Source organism: Melozone crissalis, unplaced genomic scaffold, assembly GCF_028551555.1.
Source record: "Melozone crissalis strain CALT ecotype California unplaced genomic scaffold, PUWL_Pcris_2 ptg000002l_1, whole genome shotgun sequence".
Taxonomy (NCBI): domain Eukaryota; kingdom Metazoa; phylum Chordata; class Aves; order Passeriformes; family Passerellidae; genus Melozone; species Melozone crissalis.
In genome coordinates this window covers 28,014,689-28,031,185 of record NW_026535780.1, presented here as the reverse complement: position 1 = coordinate 28,031,185, position 16,497 = coordinate 28,014,689, and the positions used below count along the sequence as shown (strand labels likewise).

The 16,497-nt window shown below is 38.5% G+C and overlaps 1 protein-coding gene across 1 annotated transcript in view; it reads right to left on the bottom strand.

Annotated features, from left to right (window-relative positions):
• ZNF704 (zinc finger protein 704) overlaps nt 1–16,497 on the bottom strand; it is an 85,907-nt gene that overhangs the window by 51,020 nt on the left and 18,390 nt on the right. Inside the window, exon 2 of the mRNA XM_054275443.1 lies at nt 15,783–16,030. Within this exon, the coding sequence (XP_054131418.1) occupies nt 15,783–16,009 (227 nt within the window). The 5' untranslated portion in view covers nt 16,010–16,030. The remainder of the gene's footprint in view (nt 1–15,782; nt 16,031–16,497) is intronic.

Sequence of the window (16,497 nt, the reverse complement as noted above, 5' to 3'; positions counted from 1 at the left end):
TCTCAACTGCTATGAATCAGACTCTTCTGTTTGAAGACCAATACGACTGCAAAATGGGCTTTAAACCAGATAAAAACATAAACATCTCAGTTCTTCATTGCCAGACCACTGTTAAAATTTGCTGCTTAACACCTTGTCTGGACTGATCAGAAAGACTGGCAATAACCTAAAATTGCAATGGTGCAGCAGGACAGAGAGTCAGAATGTACTACCAAGGCTAGCAACTCCCTTGTGTCACCTAGACAGTTCACTTAGCCCATCATTTTCAGAAAGTGGAGATTCAGTTTGATAAACTCATTTACAAGTCTCACCACAAAATGCCTGGGATAACTGCAAGTCTGGATGCTCGGTTGCTTTAAAACCACACTTCACATAATTTCTGTAAACACTCAAAGATAAAAGGTTTTAAATAAATAAACATTTTCAGAATATATGCTTTTGACCATTTGAATCCAAATACAAGAAAAGAAAAGGTAATTTCACACATAAGAGAAATAAGAAATTTCACACATAAGAGAAATCAAGCACTTTTCCAAGGTCATTTGGCATAAAGGCAGGAATGGCACAGATTTTAAGTATGTAAGTCCTCATAGGGAGTAGAAGGTATTTTGCTTTGTGTTTGGGTCAGAGGTTTTTCCCTATTTTTCAAGTCAAATTTGAGGCAGAATTTTGAACAATGGACTTTAGATGGGAAGTGTGAATGGGGCATAAAAGTCGGAAAGAGAAGCTGGCTGTTGGAAATTAAAAGAAGGAGGAGAGCAGGGCTGGCCATCAGGAAGTCTCCACTTCTAATCCTAGTACAGCCCCTGCCTTGCTGGGCAGCCACCTTCTCCTGCTGTATTGCTTCTTGGATATCTTTAAAGTGGTTTTGCTTAGTGTTCCCAGTTTAGAGCTTGTTAGTGTCAGTACAGCACTGAATCATAAAAATGCTATACAAAGAGCTATTACTTTTACTGTCAGCACAGTTGCTACCCTATACACACTGAAGCAGACCTTCTCCCCTAAAACAGTAATTTCTGTGTACATGCCTGAAGTTCACTTAAAAAGCAAAAAACCATCTCTCCTCAATTACACACACATTAATTAGCTGTGCTGCAGTACATAACTGTGTGCAGACATGGACAAGGGAAAATAAATGGGCAGCGATTTGCAGCAAATGGAGTTAGTAAAGCAGCCATTCTCAGAGCAGTCAGTTCCTGGAGGACATGAGTTTCAACTGCATGATGCACTTGAAAATAGCTGGGTAATGGTCCTTCACTTTTAACACTGGGTCTTCTGCTCAACCATTCCCAGGTCTAACTTCAACGCAATTCCCACAGAAGACAATCAAATATTTTTGGATGGGGGGAAGGGAGAATAGAAGTGACCTTTGAGACTCATCTAAAATAGGGACTTTTTAAATTGATATTCACAAGGCTTTACGGGTATGCATAGATATTGATTTATTCTATACACACATGTACACACTTACAGAAACGTGTGCTTCATCAACGCTGTTTGCAATCTGGAGTTTGTCAAAATCTATCTAGTGCATCACTATTCACACAAATAGTAATCACGTTTCAAAGCTGCACAGATGGATGGTTGCCAACTTCCCTGTTCCTCCAGAGTGTAAAATAATGCTTCTGCTTTATACCTGCTGTAAACAAACTGCTCAAAGCACTGAATCCTCAAAGCAAGCCTCCTTTGCTCCAGCAGCACTCTGCTGTTGGGAGCCTACATACATTTTGGGGGGCACAGAAGCAAGAGGTGGGGGCAGAAAGCACAGCTGAAGCATACTAGGCATTATAAAAAAGAGACTACTCAGTTTAAATTGCAGAGCTAGCAGTGGTGATAAGACTACTGCTTTGCAAGTGAACAACAAATATGTCTTCTCTAAACTAGTTCTTGTGCCATTCTTTGGTGGACAGAAGTGCTTTTCTTGGCTTCCAACCATACATGAACTACAGCAGATTGGGTCAGGTCCAAGCTGTGCCCATACAAGGCATCAATGTGGAAATACAAGGGCTGCATTCAGTTTTCAGAACATGTTACTTGTATCAGCACACTAAAATGCCATCAATCTCACCTGGTCATTCTACTCACTAACCTCACACAGGTACTGAAACAGCGCTGGAGCTCCTCTAATCCTCTCCACCACTATTTTACCTACTCGGTTAAAACTGGAGAAAAGAGGCAGAGGGGCAAAAATAATAAAACCACAGAAAGTAGAGATGCTTAAAAGGCATGACCAACAAAATTCCTCATGAGCAACACAGAAACCACTGGCATCTTTGGTTCCTGCTTGTGCTCAAGGGTTTCTGCCACTGTGTGTCTGTGCTGATTGGTGTCAGTGTCATCCTCATCCCAACCCATTCCAAATCTGAACCCCAGCTTCCCAGAGGGTGCTTCAATCCCTTGCCCTTGGCAGAAGGCCAGAGCCTGAACATCTATGACACAATGAAATGGGATGATCACTCATGGGATGCTTATTTTCACCTTTATTCATGCAATCTATATTAAACAGTAATTGGATATATGGTGTCACTTCCAATATGTGAAACAATGGCAGAGAAAATAAATAAATAAAGAAGGTTATTTTGTTTCCATGCCCACTGGGGCATGGGGAAGAGGCAATGTATGCAAAAGCAAGGAAGGTTTTAGCTGTAATTGGAAAAAATTACAGCAGAAAAAAATACTTAAATCCTGGAACTGACTGCCCTTCCAAATGATGACCTGCCAACAGGTACAGACTTTGAAGAAGAGATTAGACAGTTATCAAAAGGGGTAAATACTACTTATCTTGCATGATCTATATGCCTCATGGAGGATTTTTAACCTATGGTTATTCTATTCCAATGCTATAAATCATATTATGCCAGTATCTATCATATCTTCTAAACACATCTCTGAGGCAACAGTATTTAAGCTACCAGTGTAGTAAGTGAGCAATTATTTGGCATAGCTGATGATACAGGAAATATGGCAATATACCAGAAATAAAATATGCAGCCATGCATATCCTAAGCAATAGAGTTTGGGCATATTTTTTAAACAGAACTTGGTATGAGTTTAAGGCTGTTAAAATCTGTTCAAATATTTTCCATTAAAACAACATCAATTCTCTGTATCAACAAGGCAAGGCTCTGCAGCAATGACAGAATATCCATTTTGCCATCAAGATAAACTCTAGTATAAAGAGTTTACTCTATGCACATACACATGGATATGTTTCAAGGGAAATCTTTATCAATTACCACCTAGATTTCTGTAAAGTCTTTTATCTGTAACCTTTCTCTGCAAGCTGGGTACTGCAGATGATGGTCACACCTTGCTTTCACTGAAATCAACTAGGGAGGCTGCACAGCAGCAGAGTCCCTTTGCTTCAGCAGAGCAAGAGCAGCCCACTTCATGCACATCGTGGCACTGCTCACTCCCATCTCCTGCCCACATTCCACAGGTAGCTGCCCTCCCTGAGTTACAATGAATAACACTTCCCAATAGTCCACAAAGGGCCTAGTTTTGTGTGCTGGGAGGAAGCAAGGTACCCTTAAGCCCATGAAACATAATTTCCGTAACAGATACCCACTCACATTTGTGCAGAACTGGCAGACTGGCAGGCTCCTGTCATTGTCTAGAGATAACTGTGTGTGTTTTATCTCAAGTATAGTGTGAACAAACCCAACTCATTAGACTTAGCAATATATACTGACAAAACTGGTTTAGGAACAGAGGAAATTAGCCATGTGTTCATAATGGTTGTTCTCCAGGCTTTTGGCTGCCTATCCTTCACTTGGCTTGTGGGGCTTGGTTTGGGATTTTGTGTTTGGCATTTTTTAGTTTGTTGTTTTTTTTATATTTGCTGTGCTTGTTTGTAGTTAGAAAGATAAGCTTCTTCAAAGTCAAGTGTTTTCTTTAGGTTGTACTGTTTACAGAAATAGGAAACAATTTGTCCCTCACTGCTTACATAAAGAAAGTAATGTGCATGTTGTTTGTGGCCTCACCACAGGCGTTACGCAGCAAATTTTAATTATCATGTTGGTGATTTAATGTTGTGTAAAAACATATCCTAGCATGTATACACATCTGCCCTTGCTTATTAAAATCTGTTAGTTTTGGCTAGCTCACAGACGTGAAGATACTTCCCACCAACCAAAGCAGATTTTCAACTTTTGTCTGTTGTTCACTGCTCTCTCCCAAATAAAAACTGGGTATAATCATATACCAAATGTTAATTATTTCATGAAAACAGTAGCAAAAAAATTACAACTGGGTTCAGGTATGTAGTTAACCAGATTTGCTTTTTCCCAGCTACTTCCTTCTCTCCATGAGCTTGCACAGCTCTCAGAAGCCTTCCTTCACAATGTAGTGGGGCAGGGAAAGGTTGCTTGGATATTTCTCCAGGCACACAAATACAGTTAGTGCAAAATGTGGGAACTATGTAATTCCTTAATAAGCACAATACAACATATTCCATACATGGTTTATAGAATACATCACAGAAGCATAAGATGATTTGAGGTGTATCTTTGGTAGTGGAAGAAAAATTTTTTCTTCACTGGAACTGAAAGGAATGCTTTAGAAGAGTGACCAAGAAAAATGTCAAGTATTTCAAAGAAGGTGAGGTTTGGAGAATCAGTGGTGGTCTTAAAGGATTGCTAGAGAAGAAGCATACCCATGGATGGAACCTGGGCAGAGCAAACGGGAGGAGGAGAATACACAGTGAAAGGTAGCAGGCTACAGAGCACAGTGAACAGATCTCACAAAGCAGGAGGGCACTCTAGGCCAGACGCTCTCTGAACTCCCACGATATCAAGGGATACATTCAGCTCAGACAAGCTTTAATTTTAAAAAGTAGGTAAGAAAGGCAGAAACACAGAGAATGGCTAAGTATTTGCCCCCAATATAGGAATGAACTGAAGGACAGCTTGTTCTCAGTTTTGAAGTCCAACCGAAGATTTTATCTTCCATATTTCCTGTTTCTGATACATTTGCAGCAAGTAAGCAAGCCATCCTTCTAAGCCCACTGAGAGGCAAGTAACAAGGGTCAACAGTACTTTCAAAGGTTCTAATGACACTGAAGTACTGTGATGAATTGCAGCCCTGTTATAAGGGCTGTATTTTACCAGGCATATAGAATAAAAACTACCTAGGAGCCAGAATCTCCTCAGCTGTACCCAGGCAACCCCTCCATCTTGGGGGGTGAAATGAGGCCAACATCTCCAACTGCTCTGGAGGCTTAGCTGCAACCATGACTGAGGGGCAGCAGCTGCTGAGACCTCCACCCTTGTCCCACAGAAGGAAGCCACAGATGGATGGGTAGCACTGGTAGGTGGGACATCTACTGGGTTGTCATGGTTTCTTTCACAGCAACTGTATGTCTCTCAAATCCAACTCCTCACTGCAGAAATGCTGTCTCTCATATTCCTCTGCCATAATAATGACAGGAAAACTCAATTAACACTGTGAGCAGTTTGGATGTCTGCACAACAGGTTGCCAAAAAATAATCCCAAGGGGGAAAAAACCCAACCAAAGATAACTAAGAACATTTGTTGCATAATGTAATTCAAAGCTCCTATCTGTAGGACCAATAAAATACATGTTTATTATGTCTTAAATCAAGATGTAAAAGCTTGGTTTTGAACTGCTTTAATGTTAATGATTTATTATACATGCAATACGTATCTAGTTTGGTAAGACCCATCCTATACATTCAATGCAGATTTTCTCTTCAAGCTTCTTACTGAGATCAGAACATAATAAAATTGTGCATTCCCCTGCTAATAATTTATTCAGAGATTAGCAAGAGAGTAATGTATCTTCCTTTATAATACCCTGGATTTCTGTCAACATCATCATCAAATATATACCACAAAATACAATAAGTGTAACCACAAGCCTTTTTATATGACATATTTTAAAGGACTTTCAACATTGATTAGATCTTTACTACAGATGTTATTATTCTTGTGATCAAAAAGTACTCTAGACAGGTACTTGAAGCAGAAACATTAATTTTGAAAAATTAACTATCAGGAAGACAATCCTCTAGATACTAGAGACAAGCACACAAGTATGTCACCAAACAAATGCTTACCCCAAATTAAAAAAAAAAAAAAGTGTGTATGTGTATACACATCCATAAACATATTATTTAATAGCTACTCTTCACTTACTGTGAGAACTACTCATCTGTAATCTTGGAGCCAAGGGCCCAGTGAACCCCATAAAAGCAACCACCATTATATAAAATTATGCTACACTGAGAAGCAAGAGATAACATAAACATTCCCCATACTTTATAGCCTTTCTATTAGAGAGAAAAGAACAAATCATTTAGTCCAAGAGGGCACTGAGAACAGTCCATGACTTCAGGATGCAGTTGTGGGGAGTTAAGCAAGGAAAGAGCAGCCAAAGCATTCTTTCTAAAATGTCAGCACAGGCTTATAAGGAAGTGACATCAAACCTTTCTTTCACAGACACTTTTCATTACAAAGAAATTTCAAAACAAGCCCAGCACACCCTCTTCATCATCTTCTCCCTCCTCATCCAGCCAAGCGAGAAATCTCCTCACACCAAGCCATCAGGTGACAGCACAGTATGTGGCACTGTGTGTGTATAGGAAAGCACTAAGTGCCTTTTTTAACACCTTATGTCACTGCCTCCCTTCAAGGGAGGAACCAATTGGACATACACAATGAAAACAAAAGACATGATCCAAATTAACATACCCAGCAGGGAGCATAAGCTTGGGAACACAGGATGGGATGAAAAATGTCCCTCACGTACAAGATTAAGACTACAAAGTATTTAACAGAGGTTTTCCTGGGGAAAGCATTACCTAAACACATGCTCTCCACTGCATTATAAAGCTGATGATAATGACAGTACATCTGCTACTCGTGGAAATATCACCCTCTGCTCTTCCTCAAACAAACAGCCATGACATTAAGTTTTGGGTAACAAACCAAATCAAATTAGGAGCAGCAGTTACAACAACTTACAATATAAGAATAATTTACTAAAAGCATCAATTGGCTGTTGACTCCATTTACCATCTGGAATATTGCCATTACTATAAAAAAACACATATGTCAACAGAGCAGCAGCCTCAGTGCAGTATGCTGGTGTTGATGCTGCAGAGGACAACTGTTTCCATAGGATAACACAGCTCAGTTGTCCAGCCATTTGTGGGCTTCTGGTAGGCCCCTGGAGAGAAGGAAGGACAACACTCAGATATCCAGAGTTTAGTAGAATGTATAATTAAGGAAATTCTGCTACTGTATTTTGGCAATTTTATTCTTTACTTTTCCCCTCAGTTCCCCAAGGAGGCTATCACATATGCAGCCACTAAGAGAGAATGTTTTACACCAAAATGGGAACAAACAAATGTTTCTAAACATTGGTTTTATGCAGAGTGTAAAAATACATTTGCTTGGGAATGCTAAATATTTTTAGCAAAATTTCTAATCTAATTTCATTTTACTCATTTTATGAAAGAGCAAAGAAGCAAAGTACTTTGGGATGAACCTTCTCTGCTGGGACAACTAGTAGCAGAAATTCATATTCTAAGCCCTGTTTCCCTCAGTCCTCTGATGATGCTACTACCTCTGCTCTGGTCACTGGGTACCAAGCACAGATGGGCTGAGGTCACAGTATCAGATCACCTGTAGGAATTCTTATGGCAGAATTTAAAATAGAGACCCATGCAAAATTGCCAAGCTGTTTCTGTATTGAGCTTGACTATCATACTTGAAGAACAGAAACTATTTTTTATTGTTGGCTTGAGAAAACTGTGATCAGGTTAAACTTTTGCAAGTTTCCAAAGAGCAGCTGTGTATCCAGGTATGGACCTAGGCTTTCCACACACAGCACAGGTGTGGTGCAATACCACACCATGTTACCCAGTGCTGCTTCAGTTACAAGATCAGATGGCATCTTTTTTGAAAGACTAACAGCTGATAAAAATTTGTAGAGGCTTTATGCAGACCTTGTGTATCTAGCATCACTTCTGTTTCACCATGTTCTCAAAATGATCAGGGATTTGAGAGGACAGAGTTATAGACTATATTAAACTATGCAGATTAGTAAAACCACAAGAAGATGGGGTTCTGCTTCAAATAAAAACAGCCCTTTAGAAAAAACTAATTTACACACATCTAGATACTGATACTGATACACATAATCTAGATACTGATATTTTTAAGTGATTAAGTGCTCTCTTTGACAACACACTTATTGTCACAAAACCTGAAGTAGTAATAGGCAAAACAGGTATCTGATGCATATAAATAATCATATAAATGCATATAAATAATAATATGAGTATTTGTTATTCATAAAAGACATCTTAAAATATCCTTTCTTCTACACAAACCACTTATACAGTAACACACCAGGTTAATGAGTCATAGGAGTTTCATTGTAGTGTAGTTGTCTTAGGGGTATAAACAAAATATTTATAACTCCTCATACACACAATGCAAGCATATTACTATAAATGGAGAAAAGCAACACTTTCTATCTCCTTTTTTCAAAATGTGTAAAATGAACGTTTTCATGCATATGATGCTAATTGAGTTAAGACAAAAGCTTCTAAATATATTTTACAAACAACTGTCAGTGATATGACTTCTCTCAGAAAGAGGCATTGTGTTTTTGATGACCTCAGTGTTACAACATCAAATACCATTGAAGAAACTAGAATATTTTAATTTTACAGCATGTAAATAAAATTATAGCTATGAACATAGCTATGATGTGTGTAATCTGTGTAACCATATATAAAGTAGCCCATTCTTGCACGGTTTTCACAGATACACAAGTTACAAACCATTTACTCATTGACTTTTTTCTTTTTCTCAGCACAGATGGCATTTCAAGAGGAATTTTTTTGTGCCACAGCTAACACAACCCACAAAGAAATTACTCTTATTGAATATTGCCTGCTGTTGAGGAGTGTTTTGAAATTACACTCCATTTTTTAAGGGAACTGAAGAGCTGAGAACAAGCCGTGCATTCACATCAATGGCTAACACAAGAGCAGCAGGGCTGACTGAATGCAGCTCTTCACCAACCAGCTCCTGACGGCCGCTCCAGATTAGGGACACATTTTTCCTCTGTGCCACTTCTGAGGAATTCATTGAAATTTGCTTCGTAATGAGATCACTGTCTGTTGGCAACTTCCACCACACAGATAAAATTATGCAGCCTTTTGTACTGGCTACCAGTGGAAGAAGATTTTTAGGAGAAGTAGGTGTACTTCAACAGATGAAGACAGATCTTCAAAGCAGTGCTTTGAATACAGGATTTCCTAGAGAAATGAGAAACTTATTTATATAAGTATATATACATATACACATGCTCAAGCAAAGCCTCCATCTGAAGATAATAATTGCCTAAAATAATACGGACTCCAATGTCAGGCTGTAGAACAACTTAGCTTTACCACACTTAATTGAACCATCAGATTTTCATACATTGTGTTTTTCACTGGCTAGCAAGTCCACAGTTTAAAAAGAAAGGGAAACTAACACTGGCCAAAAATCCAGATGGCCAAAGTCACCAGCTGGTGTTAAAGTTCCCTCTTCTAACATTAATTCTATGGAAACCTGGGAACAGTGAACTCAGAAATGATGACCAGGTCCTACAAAAGGTCTCACCAAAGAGAGAGTCACTTTTTCATGAAAAGTAAGCTTCAGTTGTATCTTTGTTAGGTCTATTCCTGTTAAATCACATCCTGCTCTCACAGAATCAATTATGGTAAACCAGGCCCACAATCACACATAGTTGCCATTATGCCCCATTGCGTGAAAATCATCATCAAATATGAAACATTACAAGAGTATGTTCCTTTATTCAGGAGATTAATATTCCTTCTGCTTTAAACATTACTGGGAAAAAAATACCTCAAGAGAAATGTAACTAACCCAAAATTAGTGCTTTAAAAAGAAAATTACACTGCCAAAATCCTCCTGGGTAGGCAATCCAGCATATCCAAGACAAATGATGAAAATAAATTGTACTGGTCAGATAACTGATTCCTCTAGAAGCTGCAGCTGATTGAACATGATGGTCATGGGGACATCAGTAACACAGACAAGTGTGAAACATCTCGCAAGTGCCAAATCTGCACACAGCACAAAGGAGAGAAATGGGGGAACTGACAAAAGGTCCACTGAAGAATAAAGATACATTATGCACAATTTCAGAGCAAATTTTTCTTCATCTGGGAAGGCTACACCTCTTTTAAGAGACAATCCTATCCACATATTACTGTGGTGCTCTGGCAGCGGGGACTTCTGAACAGTAGTGCCTGAGTCCGTACCACCAGCTAGGAAATACAAGCTTATTTATAGCAAGATGAACCCTCCCAGTGGTCAGCCATGCCCCAAATGGGACAGCCCTGCTCTGCTCCCCAGCATGTTTGGGACTTGATGCATCTCACCACTTGGAAGGTGAGTTTCCAGCAGTTTGCAAGCTGTCAGGAATGCTGTCATTGGTCTCAACACCATGAGCAGCTGGTTCAGCTATCATGGCAACAAACACTATGCAGACCTAGGCAAATAACCTGATGATGCCCTTCCAACATCCTAGAAGGCACCATACCATTTTGTAGCAGACCATGACAAGCAGTCTACTACCATCAATATTAAATGTAATCAAGGTTTACTGACTGATTGGGTAAAATTCAATCAAGCTGCACACATATTTAACTAAACAAATGTAGTAAACAAAGCAACAATTTACTACTTCAGTAATTCACTGGTGTGTATGTTTGGAGAAGTTACTTTTAAATGCATGGTATTGCCAACTATCAGATTTTTTACAGAAGCTCTGAAATTCAGGAATGACGCTGGGAATAGTTTTTGTTATATAAAAACAACTGCAATCAAAGTTTCTAAGTAGCATGAGTATAGAAAATGAAATTTAAGAAACAGGATCACTCAAACTACAGTATTGTGAAAAAATAGGAGAAAATATCACACCTCCATGAAAAGCTATTGGGCTAGCAGGGAAATTTAGAGGGCTCAGAAACTCACAGAGCTACAGTCAGTAACTCTGAAGTACAGCCTGATTTCTTGGCCTTTTGTTTTCACTCAATTAAGCTGAAAATCCTCAGCAGCCAACAAACAGTTGACATCCTCTGAAGCTGCCCCATCAATCCCCTCAGCAAAAATTGTGAGAGATACATGAGAGAAGTTCCCCCAAGAAAACTGAGGACTAGTCTAAAACAGACGGAGAAAAATAACAGAAGACAATCTCTGAATAAACACCACCTCTGGATAAACAGAAAAGCACAACTTGATCTTCCCTCTACAAGCAGATTGGGAAGTTCTTCCAGTGAGGTTATCATAGTTAAGCAGATACTGCTTTTGATCTTGAAGTCAGGCTCCTGGAGAGTTTTGGCTATGAAAATATGCAAATGTTTCCATTGGAATGCATGGTGCATAATCAATCATGCCCAGCAGGCCTTACAGATCAACAACACACTCTAATCAGAAGGCTGCCCAGAGCTATGTTCCTGGAGATACCAGGCAAGAAAATAATTTAGGAATGAAAATATATCACCATCTGTACTATTTCTTTATAATGATGGTCAGGAAACATGGCTGAAATTCATTTTCCCCCATCTTTCTGTAGCTATTCTACAAAGACCTAGAGAGACAATGTTGGAGAGAATTCTTAGAGGTATGTAATTTACTTTATTTCAATGATTTAATATATTTTTCCATTAAATTATAAACTAATTAGTAGATAAAATATAGGTACAGGAATAAAAATTAATTTCACAGTAATAGAGCAGCTTTTTTAATATAAAATCATCAGAAGATAGCAAAATCCAATCTATTATTGTCATGGCAAATGTCACTGCTTAACAGCAGTGAAACCGAAGAGCACAGGGTTTATTGCACAATAACTATTTTAACACTCTGAGGAAGTGTTTAAACAACTGATGTTTAGCTGTGGCTTGTCCTTTAGCAGGACAAACTATGTAGAAAAAGTTAGGCAGTTAGAAAATTTATCTTCTGTTCTTTTCTTCAGAGACAAGAGTAGAGGAGGGCTGGGGAAAATGAGGATGATGTATCAAGAAGATAATACAAATTTCACAATATTTTGAGGTCATCTAGCAGAAGACTAATAAAAGAAAATCTCATGATTTATTCAAATGCACTTACCCATCAGAGGGGTAGAAGTGATGTGTGCCTGGTGCCTTCTGGAACACCTGAAAGGATCTCCTCCAACACTACTGCACTTATGTTCTGAAGGGTTTCCCGCTACCACTGGCCAAAACACTTCAGTCTTAAAAGGCCCTTAACACTACCACCATTCTCCATACTTAACATCTTACTCAAAAAAAGGAAACTTCATCTCCTGCTCTCCACCACCCACCCTTCTATCCTCCTTCTTCCAAGAGGCAGAAGCCATTCCCTGTGGAGCTGGCCTGCACTGCGTCCCTCCTCACATCCTCACACCCACTGTATCAGCAGTCCAGGCTCTTTCCTGTCTTTCTTAGACATACTTTGGAACTATGTGTCCATGATGGTAAGTAACTGAAGAAAATACAAATGAGCAAGAAGGTCCTGTTAACTTCTGCACCTCTGCCTACTGGGAACATCCTCTCTGATTGCATTTGGCCTCTACAGACACAGCTGTCTGAAATATTGGCAAACCTGGGCCTGCTTCTGCCCACCAGAGAAGGTGATTAGTCTCACAGTGACACCACTCTCTTTTCACAAAATGGCCTTTCACTACTCAGATCCATGGATCTGGCTGTGTTTGACTGCTGCTGTTTGAACTGGAGATCAACCAAAAGTGTATTTTCTCTGTTCTACAGATAACATCTTAGTTGTCAGAGATAACTGCAGTTCAAAGCCAGACCACTTTTTCCAAGACTGCAGTTCTTTATGCATAAAAAACTGACAATAAACTCAATATTTAAAGGAAAAAGAAAGGATTCAAGTTTCCTCATTATATCAAATAATCAATCCATTTGCTCAATCTGAACAGTTTCATTTATGCTTATCTGCATTTCAGAAGAAGGAACACAATTTAGCTCAGATAAATTTTATTCAAAATGACCAACTGAAGAAATCTGAAAAAGGAAAGAATTAATGCTGTTAACTGCCATTTAATTTATTGCATTCCAACAGTAAAAATCATTATGAAAACCTCATGCTCTCCTCCTGCCTTAATCCAAAAGACACTTCCAGTACAGGACATAACATAGAGAGAAACATCTGTAGTATCTTCACAAGATGAAATAAAAATGTAAACAATGAACTTAAAAATTCTGCATCCAATGAAATATTTATTTTACTGTAATTTCCATGCACCTGACTACCAGCCACACAAAACACTAGGACTCAGTTAAGATATTTTAACATTTCTAAAATGTCAGAGTCCAAAAGCAATAATGAAAGCCCTGAAGCTGAATGCCTCCAAGAAACATTATGCTGGTGTTCTGCTGAACTGTTAGTTATTTTAGATACAGCCCCTCACAAGGATTTCCATTCTTATTCATTGAGATCCTTAAAACAGCTAAGAAGGGATGGCTTTTGTTTCATTTTGTGGAAAAAGTGAAGTAAATTTATCCATCTCCTAAAAGCTCTTTTTCAAACAGCCATTCAGAGCTCTTTTGGACATATTCATATGCCCCTGCTAATAACGAATCCAAAACTTTTATAAACTTCTGTCTCAAAATCACTTAAATATTGTAATGGATTTAGTTGGATACTGCAAAATGTAATGTCACCTCTCACTTTGGCATCTTTGAAGTGAAATGGGTTCCACTCAGTTCCACTAAGGTTTTAAAACAAAATAAATAACAAGCTTCACTTTGAGTTATTACTACATATGCCCTCTTTACAAACTAAATACTGGGGGTTTTTTTGTAAAGAGGGTATATGTAGCAATTAGAAATTAAGACCATATTAAACCCCTTATTTGTCTCACATAATTGCAAACATTATCTGATTTATTCAAGATGACCTTTCACAACTGCGTATAACAAATCTGCAAAGGCAGGTGGATTTTCTCATCAGAAGAGAGGACAGTTGACCCAATGAGCCCTGCCAGGAGGCAAAGGAACAAGGAATTCACCTCTGAGGAACATGCAACTCTCTCAGCACAGTCCTAGACAGAAGACTGGAAGGAGCCTAGAAAGAGGCAAAAAATGCATGGAGTTTTCTTGGAGAACGTGACTTAGAGATGAAACTGTGCTGCCAAGGAGGAGAGACTGGGTGCTCCCCTTCATTACAACTGCAAATATTTAGGAAGATCTCCAAGCAAGGGTTTAAGTGTTCTTCCTGTTAGTTGTGGACAAATGGCCCAATAATTCACCTCAGCCTCAAAGCAAAACTTGAGCTTGACTGGAAATATGTATTAAGAATGACCAAAATGTTTATTATGCTATTGAACATAAATTCCAGGTTTCTTTCCTACTTCAGTCTTTAATTCTGCTAATGCTGGAGCTCAACCTGCATGTCTGAAAACACACAACATAACACAGTAATTTTTATGCCCCTAACAAAATACATGCAGATGGAAAGAACAACTTTAGAAGACACCTTTGTAAAGTGAACTTATTTCCTATCATCTTAAGTATCCTGTGCTCAAGACTGGTGTCACAATTAGCCTTAAGAAGGCATTAAAGATGTTTATTCATCCTCTTTACCAGCTCATTGGGGAAAAAATATCCATCCCTCCAAGGAAGGATGATCTTGTAGCTACAGAAAATGAGGGCTTGACTACTACTTCAAGTAGATTATCTCCATGAAGTCACACAAAAATGCACTTAAACCCTGTACCTTAGCAGCCCAAGTTGTTAAATGGAAATGCTAACATATGGTTTGAGCAGAAGGCTAGCCTAGGTGACTTCCTGAGGTCCCTCCTGACCTACATGTTCTTGTGATCCTATTTGCTTTGAGACACACAGGATGAATGAGAAGGGCACTCAGACATTACAAGGTTGATTATAAGTGAAAATCTCAAATAAGTACCCTAACATTTTCAAGATTGTAATACATAGCTTTTTACTACATATATATGGGGGGAATCCTGTAAAAATGCTCATGGACTCAGTGCAAGTGACATCTATGACAGCCAGAGAAATACATCAAGTGATCCTGTTCTGGATTACGTGGTAGAACCTGCTAGTTATGTTGGTTTTCAGAAAGCCAACAAACTGAAAAACTAAACATCTGTTTTGACTACAAATTTTTTAAGTAGCATCATAAACTTGAAAGGCTTTTTACTGAATTACATGCAAGTAAATTTACCAGGTAGATTAAGCAGAAATCTTTACAGACAGACTGATGCTAACATGAACAAGAAAAAGTACTTGTCATCTTGCAACACAGAATACCCAATGAGTATAAAGTGTCTGCAAGTATGACAGTAAAAAATTTGAAAAATAAATTGCTAGCAGGTAAGATGATTTTGTATCTAATTTAGAAGATTACTTCTCAGGGTGAAGCTGAGTCAACAATCTCTTCTTAAGACTCATTCTCTTCTCCAAGTACCTCAGCTGCAGCACATTCTAAAAGCAAAAACAATGCAAAAGCAATAACAAGTCCTACTCTACAGATGCTCTCATTTTTAGCTACTGGTGTTTTTCATTTCCTGGCAGATCTCTCAAATAGGAAGGTTGTGATGGACTTTGGACTGCCTGGGCACAAACACTAGCCTTAGCAGCTCATAGTGCTGTTTACCAAACTTGTATCTAATGTCCCATTAAAAAATGGCAGGGAAGAAAATGGAATAAAGCTTAAAACAAAACACAACAAAAGATCAAACTCACCTTGCTGGAGGCACATCAATATTTGAAGAAACAACCTTGCGCTTCTGTTCCAGAAGACAAACAGAACGAGTGTTTTCCTTTTCATGCTCATGAGCTCTGTTAAATTTTTTGGTCTCTGCTGTTTTTAAATCTTCCTCCTTTGTGGTGAACAGGAGAAACTGTTGGTCTGGCAGTTTTCGACTGATGTCACTTTTTACATCCTCCTGTTGAAATGCATGGAAGGTCATTTCACGCTTGATGTTGGCTGCCTGAAAAATTGAAAGCAATTATTAAATTTTCCTTTAATTCACCTAAAATGGGAAACAACCCACTACCCACAGGCATTTGCTTCTAATTAATTATTTGAATTAGTGAATACCATTTCTTTGTCCTTCATAAAATTTGAAACTGCCATTAATTTCTCCAAAATGACTATAGCCAGGAAAATAAGCAATTTTTGTCCATTTGATAAAGCTATCAACCTCTTTATGTTAAATCAAAAAGGTGTTTGAATAAGAATGTCAGAAACCAGATTATAAACAACATATCTTTAATGCACATACATCTGTGCAGCATAGCTATGCAAAAGAAATCCTAGCTGTCTTCTTCCTAAAATGGCAGGGAAAAGAAATCACAATTTTTCCAGATTAAACATAACCAAAAAATTAAAGCGCTTCCTACAGCCACATACTGGATTTTTTAAAAGCTGTATTTGTAAATGAAGGTTTTTCCAGGA